At 41.9% G+C, this 11,512-nt stretch overlaps 1 protein-coding gene across 5 annotated transcripts in view; it reads right to left on the minus strand.

Annotated features, from left to right (window-relative positions):
* EOGT (EGF domain specific O-linked N-acetylglucosamine transferase) overlaps window positions 1–11,397 on the minus strand; it is a 95,500-nt gene extending 84,103 nt beyond the window's left edge. For 2 of the 5 annotated variants that reach the window (XR_009153199.1, XM_058166814.1), the window contains exons 1-4: window positions 11,186–11,395; window positions 9,949–10,101; window positions 5,439–5,663; window positions 3,852–3,952 (exon numbers count right to left, since the gene is read on the minus strand). Coding sequence is in view for 4 of the 5 variants with exons in the window: in XM_058166814.1 (XP_058022797.1) it covers window positions 3,852–3,952; window positions 5,439–5,648 (311 nt within the window). In the remaining variant the exon portion in view is untranslated. Of the gene's footprint in view, window positions 1–3,851; window positions 3,953–5,438; window positions 5,664–9,948; window positions 10,102–11,185 lie in introns of all 5 variants that reach the window. The other 3 variants (XM_058166817.1, XM_058166816.1, XM_058166815.1) reach the window with 3 other exon arrangements.
* Window positions 11,398–11,512: the final 115 nt, after the last annotated feature.

Here is an 11,512-nt window from a genome sequence, read left to right on the forward strand (position 1 = left end):
CGAAGGTTGGAGACAGGACGGTAGTTCACCAAAACAACTGGGTCCAGGGAGGGCTTCTTGAGGAGGGGCCTCTCCACCGCCTCTTTCAGAGCGGTAGGGATGACACCCTCAGTCAAAGAGCGTTGACAATTCCTTGGAGCCAGCCTCGTGTAACCTCCTGTGTGGCCAATACCAACCAGGAGGGACACGGGTCCAATAAACATGTGGTCGCATTCAGCCTTCCCAGTATCCTGTCCATGTCCTCAGGAATCACGGTATCAAACTCATCCCAGATAATATCATCCAGACTTACCTCCATCATCCCGCCTGAATCTACCCAATTTGAGTCCAAACCATCCCGAATGAGCGATTTTATCAAGCAGATATTGTCCAAAATCCTCAGCGCGCCCTTGCAAAGGGTCATCCCACGCCTCCTGATGAAGGAGGGAGCAGGTCACCCTAAACAGGGCGGCTGGGCAGTTATCTGCCGATGAAATAAGGGCGGAAACATAATCACGTTTAGCCGCCCTTATCGCCACTAGATAGGTCTGAATATAAGACCTTACTAGTGTTCGGTCGGATTCCGAACGGCTGGCCCTCCATCCACTCTCTAGGCATCTTTTCCGGCGTTTCATCTCCCTCAGTTCCTCAGAAAACCAAGGAGCCAGTTGAGATCGACACCGGGTCAGAGGCCGCAAAGGCACGACACAGTCCAAAGCCCCAGCCGCCGCCCTTTCCCAGGCGGCAACTAGTTCTTCAACCGAGCCATGGGCTAGATCCTCAGGAAATGGCCCAAGCTCCATCAGGAACCTCTCTGGGTCCATCAGGCGGCTGGGACGGAACCAACGCATCGGCCCTGTCTCCCTGCGGTGTTGGATAGCGGTACGAAAGTCAAGTCGAAGGAGCGAATGGTCTGACCATGACAGAGGTTCAATAACTAATTCCCCTAATTCCAGATCATTCAGCCACTGTCCAGAGACAAAAATCAAGTCCAGCGTGTTTCCACCGGTGTGAGTGGGGCCATTAACTAACTGGGTCAGGTCCATGGCCGTCATGGAAGCCATGAACACCCGAGCTGCCACTGATGCTTCACTGGTTGACGGCAGGTTGAAATCCCCCATAACCATAAGTCTGGGGGTATCAACCGCCATCCCGGCTATCATATCTAACAGCTCGGGCAGGGCTGCTGTCATGAGGAGCCAAGTACGTGATCAGCAAGCCCACCTGCATCTTCTGACCCCACTTCACATAGAGGGATTCACAACCGGTTATCTGTGGTACAGTGGTCTCCCTCGGTTCCAGACTCTCCTTAATAATAACCCCCACCACCCCACCCCTGCCTTGGGCCCTCGGCTGATGAAATGCTCGGAAACCCAGTGGGCACATTTCCACAAGGGGCACCCCCCCTTCAGTGTCCAACCAGGTCTCCGAAATGCCCATTAGGTCCACACCCCACACCCCTGCTGTATAAGATCAAAGATGAGGGGGGCTTTAAAGGTTGAGGGGTTAAAGGTTTGAGGGTTTGAGGATGTAACAACAGAGTCAGGTAGTGAGTTCCAGGCATTGATCACTCTGTTGCTGAAGTCGTATTTTCTGCAATCGAGTTTGGAGTGGTTTACTTTGAGTTTGTATCTATTGTTTGCCTGTGTATCATTGTTGAAGCTGAAGTAGTCATTGACAGGTAGGACGTTGTAGCAGACAATTTTGTGTACTAAGCTTAGGTCAGATCATAGGCGGCGTAGTTCTAGGTTGTCCAGGTCTAAAATTTCAAGCCTGGTGGCATAAGATATTCTATTGTGAGCAGAGGATTGGAAGACCCTGGAATGCCTCAGACTTCTTCAGAGGTGCAGAACTTACTTCTAGAAGCTACCGAATACATACTCTATAGAGCTGTGGTCCCAGATTGGTGAATTGTGTGTATGTGTACTGTATGCCTAGTTCCATGCCTATAAGATGGCCTGACTCAGTCTTCACTTGTTACAACACTGCAGGGCACTTATAAAGCTCTTAACCTTCTACAGGGGGACAATAAACCACCTTCCTCAGGAATTTAATTTCCTAAAGATTTCAAGCAAAATAAGTTCCTTCTCTAATTTAACAAGTGGAAGATGCTAGCTTAAATGCATGTTCGTGGGCATATTGCTGCCCCGATCACAACCTGATTTCTTCCACTGATTTCCATGGAGTGATCCCACTTCCTGGATTTGTTTGGACTGGCCTCACTTCCCTTCACAGGAACTTTTAAAAACGATTTGTTCATGTGAATGAGAAAATGATCTATTCATAAAATGAAGCTTCCTCTGTCTTTTATATCCAAGGGCTTTTCTCATTTCTGCTGAAGGATGAAAGTGAAGAACAAAAATGATGCAATAAACAAACCAAGGAAGGGATTGAGACAATGGTGGGTTGTTACTGCTTCACCCCAGTTCAGACAAACTAGTAGCAGCAGCAGCAAGAGACCCCCCCCCCTCACCCCCCCGGACTTTATTAAATACGCTCTGCGCATACGCAGAAGTGGCGTGCAAGCGAACCGGTAGCCAAGGTAAGTGAAACCCACCCCTGGACTGAGATAAAATGGTTCTACTCTCCTCGCCATTATTCTATCTGTCCTTTTTATCAACACCATTTTAATGCTTTCTAGTTTTTTCTAGCCATACTCATTTCTTCATTACCCACTTCCTACCAGGAAACTGTTAAGTTTTCTTTCCCAGCTACAGGTAGTCCTCAACTTACAATCATTCAAAGTTACAGCAGCACAGAAAAAAGTGACTTATGATCATTTTTCCACACTTGGCTATCCCAACATACCCATGATTACAAAATTTGGATGCTTGGCAACCAGCATGTATTTATGATGGTTGCAGTGTCCTGGGATCATGTGATCACCTTTTGCAACCTTCTGAGAAGCAAAGCCAATGTGGAAGCCAGATTCACTTAACAACTGTGTTACTAGCAATAACAATAGCAATAGCACTTAGACTTACAGTATATACCGCTTCATAGTGCTTTACAGCCCTCTCTAAGTGGTTTACAGAGCCAGCATATTGCCCCCAACAATCTGGGTTCTCATTTTACCGACCTCGGAAGGATGGAAGGCTGAGTCAACCTTGAGCCTGGTGAGATTCGATCTGTTAAACTGCAGCCAGCAGTTAGCAGATGTAGCCTGCAGTACTGCACTCTAACCACTGTGCCATGGCGGCTCATTAGTTAACAACTGCAGTGATTTGATTAACAGCTGTGTCAAGTAAGGTCACAAAATGGGGCAAAACTCTCTGAATAACTGTCTTGCTTAGCAGTTGAAATTTTGGGTTCAACTGTGGTCGTAAGTAAAGGACCACCTGTAATTCGGGTTTTCTGGCCTGAATATGTTCAATATACCGGTGGGAAAGAGAGAGTGTTTTCCTGCAGTTTTTCCCCAACTACCTGTTTGCTTTGAAAAACTTTGTTGTTCCATGAGCATTCTGCTATCTTCATTTTTCTGTATAAAAGTTTTGCAAATACACAGGAACAGTCATTCAACAATCCCTTTCAAATCCAGCGAATTTAAGATTCCATGTTGCTAAACCTCTGCAGTATTCTTAAAAGACAGAGATCTCCACATTACAAAACTTAACCAAAGTGGAACTTTCTAATTCAAATATTTATTTTTTCAAAAATCAAGAATCTCACTTTTTTTTTTAAAAAAAAGACAAATTTCTAAAGCATCCATATCAACAGAGAGCATCCTGTGCAGACATTGTCTGAATGCACAAGCACCCGAGAGAAGCCATTTCGCAATACTCATGATATGTATTCAGGTGTTCAGTAAGTACATAATATGTAAACACTGAATTTCATATGAAATTTTATTTCATCCATTTTTCTTCACTTACCATCCAATTTCAGCATAATCACATGTTGGATATCCAAACCTGTTTTCTGGCTTGCAGGATTTCTCATAACCCCAACAAGCTTTCAATTTCTTCAAATGTTTCTGTCAATACAAAATTACCATTAAAATGATGCAATCGAAGTTAACTCAGTCAATCATGCAATTAAGATGTCAATTGCTGCTTTTGAAAAAAGTTGATTAAACATTTTTTTAAATCTTGGGGTTTGTTTTTTTTACAAAGCAAAAATAAAAAATCAGAACTGCATATTGTTATATTCATTGCTTGTAAAAAACTACGAATGTATCATTATTCTAAACTCATACCCACCAGACTACAAAAGAAAGAAGCGTCAATTTAATACAGCCTTTCACAGTCTTATAAATCCATTCCAGCTGGACATTATGGAGGTTGTAATCTGAAGGTCAGGGAAGTGTGTTCTAACACATAAGTAAATAAATACATATAACAGAGTAAACATATTACTCAGTGCCACCAGTTATGCATTATATACTATTATGTTATATCAACATATAAGATGGCCATTCATCTTTGAAAAATACAATTCTGGCAGGTTTGCAACAGCAATAAAACAAAACAAAGAAAAAAGTGAAAAATTGGTATCTCCAACCTCTTCCTCCAATGTGTTATTTCCCAAGTTCCAACTTCACTTTATGGAGAAAGAACCAGCTTTTTACATGTTTCTGGACGGCCAAGAGAGTGGGGCATTGGCAAATCCCAAGGGAAAAGGTATTATAGGTCACTGGGCACTGGCCACTGTGAACAATATTCATGTACTCCTATTGTTTTCCTATTCTTCTATCATCAGGGAATAAGGATCCACTGTCTAATAAAGGAGTGTCAAACTCAAGGCCCGGAGGCTGGATCCAGCCGGTGAGGTGGTTATATCTGGCTCGCGGAGCCACCCTGGAAACAGTGAAGGACTGGCCCATGGTGCCTCTGTCAGTGAAAATGGAGCTTGGGAGGGCCGCACACGGGTCCTCTCAAGCTCCATGTCAGCTCTGGAAGCCATCTTTTACTTTGGGTCTTCAGGGCTGCCAAATTTAGTGCTGTGGGAAACTGGAAGGGGGGATTGTATGGAGCTGGGAGATAACTAGTCATAATTACATTCTTTCCTCTGAGAGTCAAGGACAGCCTGCCCTGCACCTGGAGTGGTGTGACTGGGAGGTATCTCCAGTTGGGACGGTGTATTGATTGATTCAGTTTTTGCTGGCAGAGGGTTGCAGGAGGCCATCGCAGCCAAAAAAACAGAGCTCAGGAGTCCGCTTTCTCTGGCAGAGTGCTCGAGCCACCACAGGTGCTCCCAACATGAGTAACGTCAAGCTGGCCATGCCCAACCTGGCCATGCCCACTCTGCCCCCCCCCAAGGTCAAACACAACCCTGATGCAGCCCTCAATGAAATTGAGTTTGACATCCCTGGTCTAGTATCTTCAGTGGCAATGATGGCAATGATTCTACCACCGAAGCTAAAAACTGATTGGAATTTATCTAATGTTTGCATCACTTTTAACCAATATGATTCTAAGACTGAAACAAGTCTCCATTGGATTAGGAAAAGGAATACTTACTTTATATGGGCAAAAGGGATCTTGCCTGCAAGCAGTGGCAATGCCTGCATTATTTTGCAAAAAATATGGGATGTGTTCTTCTGGCAACATGATGCTTTTATAAGGATACCTTGGCTCTTGCAAAATGTTGCTGCCATTGTGAAGATGTTCATCTGGTCCCCTGGCCACTATTTTTGGAAATAGAGCTCCCAACGTAAGCAGTATTAACATGGCAGTGGGAAAAACCTAAAGTAAACACACCAAAGATTTATGGGCTGTAGAATAACAATTCATCAGCCTTTGAACGTTTATTTTTAAACTCATGCAGTTATATTCCCTGACACCAAAAAATTCTTGACACTGGCATACTATTAATATTATAGATACTAAACCAATGAGTAAGAGAAATCTGTCATCCCCAAGAGATTCTTGGGAATCAGACAGGAGAAACTATGTAGGTTTCCCAAGAGATCTATTTTCTCTGCTTCTAAAAAAGAATGGAAAATAAAATAAACATAGTGCAGAAACATCTCATAAGACAGTGTATTAAATTTCATAAAATGTCTATCTTGTTTCTCTGAAAATAAGGCTGTACATGTGCATTAAAAAAACTTTTACATTTGCAGAATGTAAACAGATTGCAGAAAATATGACTTCAGCAACAGAGTGGTCAATGCCTGGAATGTACTATCTGACTGTGGTTTCATCCCCAGACCCCCAAAATTTTAACCTAAGACTGTCTACTGTTGACTTCACCCTGTTCCTAAGAGGTCTGTAAGGAGTGTGCATAAGAGCACTAGCGTGCCTATCGAACCTGTCCTAATGTTTCCTCTATTTGTATATATTTTATGTATCCAATCCATATTTATACTTACTACCTAATAGTTCTTGACAAATAAATAAATAAATAATAAAATAAAAACATTTAGCCTTATTGTTAAGGAAGGGAGTCAAACTCTATTGTAAGAAGTTTTTTTAAGACATGAGGTGAGATCAGATCTGATACAAACTCCACACAAAATAGTATCTGGAATTATTTTCATGAATACAAATGGATATGTTTGCATCTTTTAAGTGCTGTTACTAACTGTGTATTTTTTTAAAAAAAGATCTTGTTTATTTGAATTTATATGTCACCCAACTCTGATAGACTGATATTAGTATTATGGAGGGAAAAAAATTGGTAATAAAATTGGCTCTTGCTTTTTTATTTTTGCTCACCACTAGTGTGAAAATCTGATGTACAAAAGGTGTTTACCTACAGCAGACATAATCAATTAATTAATATAATACCTAGGTTGTGATTACAATATGACATAAACTTTCAGAGGTAACTGTCAATAACCTTAACACTAACCCACTGGATGAAGAAAAAAAGTACATGACAGCCAAAATAAGCCGATGGATCTGAGGAGTGCTCTAAACTAAATGCTGGATTAAAAAAAGAAACAAAAGCAATAAAAATCATTTAATTGATTTATGCACTAATGGATAAAGTGGGCAGCACAAAGGTACTCCTCAACCTATGACCACCACTGAGCCCAAGATTTTCATTGCTAAGCTAGGCAGTTGTTAAGTGAGTTTGCCCCATTTTATGACCTTTTTTGTTGTTAAGTAAATCATTCCAGTAGTTTAGTGAAATATGTGGTCATTAAGTAAATCTAGCTTCTCCTATTGACATTGTCGGAAGCCAGCTGGGAAGGTTGCAAATGGTGATCACATGACCCCAGGACAGTGCAGCTATGATAAATACCCGCCAGTTGCCAGGCGCCAGAATTTTGATCATGTGACCATGGGGATGCTACAATGAATGTGAGTGTGAAAACGGATAAGTCACTTTTTTCAGTGCCATTTAACTTTGAATGGTTACCAAACAAATGGTTGTAACTCAAGGGCTACCTGTATTTATGCATTTACGATTGGATGTTTATCAATCTTTCAAAGCTCCAATGGAACACCCCTCCCCCAAGAATACTTACAACTGGATTTGAAGGTCCCTTGACCAGGCCTCATATTTTAGGCACAACCATATTTTAGGCACTCAGCAACAAGCCTGTATTTATGTCCGTTTGCAAAATCCCACATTCACATAACTGCTTTTTTTTTTTTTGCCAGAAACCAGTGTTAACTTCCAGTTTCTGCCAAAAAACTGCAGCAATGGAATTGCTTAACAAACATGGTGTTCATTTAACGACCTGTGATCTACTTAACAACTATCTCAAGGAAGGTCATAAAATCAGTCCCGCACACCTTACAACTATAATTCTGGATGCAATTACAGTGGTAAATCAAGGACTATCTGTACTTCTAAATATTCAAAATACTTCCTGTGTGTTAAGCAATAAATTTTCATTTATTAAATTTTAGTTACAAAAACTAATATGGTTTTGTTCATGCACAAAATCTCATCTAGTATTTTAAATATTTACAAAATAAATACATTAAAATATTTGTAAAAAATATTTTATTTGATTGCATGAATTAACAATTAACAGTCTGCCCTTATAAACAAGTCTATTAAGCTCAGAGTTTACTGTTATTATACAATTATAATTATTAAATAAATACTATAGTCCAATATACTGAATAGAGGTCACATCATAGTATATAATGAGGTGATTTATTTGGCTTGGGCTGGACATGCTGTTTAAACTCAACCAACAAAAACTCATCTAGATTTAGCCTAACTTGATTTGCCTTGTAAATCCTAGAAATTTAACAACCGATTTCTATTCCATAGTATATGGAGCTGATGTAGTTCCCATCTTCAAAAAAGGAAAAAAAACAGATCCAGGAAACTACAGACTTATCAGTCTGACCTCAATACCGGGGAAGATTCTGGAAAAGATAATCAAGCAACGAATCACCGAACACCTAGAAGCAAACAAAGTAATAACCAAAAGCCAACATGGGTTTGTCAAAAACAGATCATGCCAGACTAATCTTATCGCATTCTTTGACAAAATTAGTAGACCAGAGGAATGCTGTCGATATAATTTACTTGGACTTCAGTAAAGCATTTGATAAAGTAGACCATAACCTACTACTAGATAAAGTAGAAAAATGTGGGTTAGACAGCACCACCACCAGATGGATTCGTAACTGGCTGACCAACCGCACTCAACGTGTAGTCCTCAACGGAACTACATCCACATGGAGGGAAGTATGCAGTGGAGTACCCCAAGGCTCTGTTTTAGGCCCAGTACTCTTCAACATCTTCATCAATGACTTGGACGAGGGGATAGATGGGGAACTCATCAAATTTGCAGATGACACCAAGCTGGCAGGAATAGCCAACACTCCAGAAGATAGGCTCAAGTTACAGAAAGATCTTGACAGACTTGAACATTGGGTGCTATCTAACAAAATGAAATTCAACAGTGAAAAAAGTAAGGTTCTACATTTAGGCCAAAAAAATAAAATGCACCAGTACCGTATATGTGGTACCTTGCTCAACAGTGGTGACTGTGAGAGGGATCTTGGAGTCCTAGTGGATAACCATTTAGATATGAGCCAGCAGTGTGCAGCAGCTGTTAAAAAAGCCAACACAGTTCTGGGCTGAATAAACAGAGGGATAGAATCAAGATCACGTGAAGTGTTAGTACCACTTTATAATGCCTTGGTAAGGCCACACTTGGAATACTGCATCCAGTTTTGGTCGCCACGATGTAAAAAAGATGTTGAGACTCTAGAAAGAGTGCAGAGAAGAGCAACAAAGATGATTAGGGGACTGGAAGCTAAAACATATGAAGAACGGTTGCAGGAACTGGGTATGTCTAGTTTAACAAAAAGAAGGACTAGGGGAGACATGATAGCTGTGTTCCAATATCTAGGGGCTGCCACAGAGAAGAGGGAGTCGGGCTGTTCTCCAAAGCACCTGAGGGTAGAACAAGAAGCAATGGGTGGAAACTGATCAAAGAAAGAAGCAACTTAGAACTAAGGAGAAATTTCCTGACAGTTAGAACAATTAATAAGTGGAACGACTTGCCTTCAGAAGTTGTGAATGCTCCAACACTGGAAATTTTTAAGAAAATGTTGGATAACCATCTGACTAAGATGGTGTAGGGTTTCCTGCCTGGGCAGGGGGTTGGACTAGAAGGCCTCCAAGGTCCCTTCCAACTCTGTTGTTATGTTATGTTATGTTATGTATAATATAAAATATGCAGGACTATTTTTCACTTTTTTTTAAAGCATGAAATTTAACTAGCCTGCAGGTATTCAAATGTTGACCCCATATTTCAAATTGACCATTTTAACTTCTAATTCTATCTTTTGGTTTTTCTCTTCTTAGAGATGGGTTTGCAGGGAGAGAAGTGGAATGGGAAAGGAAGCCAAGCCAACCATCAGCATTCCTGTGTTCTTAATTTAGGCAGAGAAACAGCCCATTATCTCTATGCCCTTTCAGGTTAAGAAGTGTGCAAAATGTATGCAAAATGTGGAAAGGAGTTAGAAATAGTAAGTAAAAATTATTCAAGATGTGAAATATGAAAAAAAAAGAAAGCAGACTTGAATGTAATGAGCACTACCATACCTTTCTATCCTTTTTAGGTCCATACACTGCTTCACACACTGCCTAGAAAGAGGCCGGTTACTTTTCTCCAGTGTCAGATCCAAAACTGGGGAGCCAGAATTGTGGTTCACTTAATCAGCCATTCAATGAATTAGAGGGATTTGTCCCCAAATCCTGCGTCATAAACCAAAAAATCTGAGTTCACAAATTGTACAAAACCAAACCAACCGTATTCTGAACCTTGCCGCAAACTGCTTTTCTCTCATTGCAACATTTATTTCATCTCCAAGAAGATGGTATTTATTTGGTAAACAGAAGCTGTCTCTTTTCTTCCTCTTTTGTTCCTCATGTCTACAGCTATCTCCAAATTTAAAAGTCACGCTTTTGACTTCTTCTAAAGTTCTTCTTGAAGCCTTTGCTATATTCTTGTAGTTCCCAAATTCCAACATTGTTAGTGGCCCCAGTATAACTACATGTAGCCGAAACAATCTTATATTGTTCTATTCATCTGAAAAGTATCTCACTTTATCCCACCCACCACCCATGTAAAATTCTAAAATGTAAATTCAGATTATGGCACAGGGAATAATGCATGAAAACTACAGGAGTAAATCAGCAATAAACCGTTTAAAAGTTAGCACTGCAGAATTAGAGAGGAAGGGGAAAGGTTTCCGTAAACTAGAGCCAAGTTTCCAAAGACAACAGAGGAAGGGGACAATGGAAGCCTGAGTATACAAAAGCCCCATATAGATCTTTAGTTATCATTCCTAGGACCGATCCAGATGGGTGAAAAGGGAAGTCTGTCATCCAAGATATTTGGACCACCGGCTTGGGAAAATTGTAATGAAAACAGTGGTAATAAGAGTTTCACAGGGCAGGTGAGCTTTCTGAGGATATTTAAAAGAGAGCAAGAAAAGATGCCAGAAAAAATTGTTCAGGAAGGCATTTTCTGATAACAGAAATCCCAACCCCTAAAATCAGCAATGATCTTTATGGAGATGATTGATCAAATAAGAGATCTCTTATTTGGAGCTTGCAAACACTCTGGCTTGAGATGAATGGGATTTCCTGCCAGCCTCATTTTACGAAAGGGGAAGAGCCCAATAAGCGATTTTTCTTCCACGAGGCTGGCATGGAGCGAAAGCCCTGTCCCCCGCTGCAAATGCCCGACGGGACGAGCGAGACCCCCAGAAGAAGACCCCCCGCGGCTGAAAGGCGGGAAGGTCCCAAGCGCCCGTCCCGGGAGAGTCACACTTACACCGGGACGCGCCAAAACTCTCCAACCCCGATCGCGATGGGAAAAGCGCGCAAGGCGAGCGAAGGGAGCAGAAGCACCTCGCCTAGTTCTCAGCGGCCGCCTCTGCGGAGCTTCTCTGGCCACGGCCCGGACCTTCCTTCCTTCCTTCCCCCGCGAGGAAAGAAGGCAGGCAGGCCGGCAGACAGACAGGGAGCCCCGATGGCAGCTGCGGAAGGAGGAGCCAGCGCGGGGTGGCTCGGCCCTCCGGAAGCCGAGCCGCGCTGCTGGGGAAGCGCAATTGGGGAAGCCGGGAGAGACTTCTCCGCCGGCCTTGCGTCCCTAGGGGTT

This window comes from Ahaetulla prasina, chromosome 2, assembly GCF_028640845.1.
Source record: "Ahaetulla prasina isolate Xishuangbanna chromosome 2, ASM2864084v1, whole genome shotgun sequence".
Classification (NCBI taxonomy): Eukaryota; Metazoa; Chordata; class Lepidosauria; order Squamata; family Colubridae; genus Ahaetulla; species Ahaetulla prasina.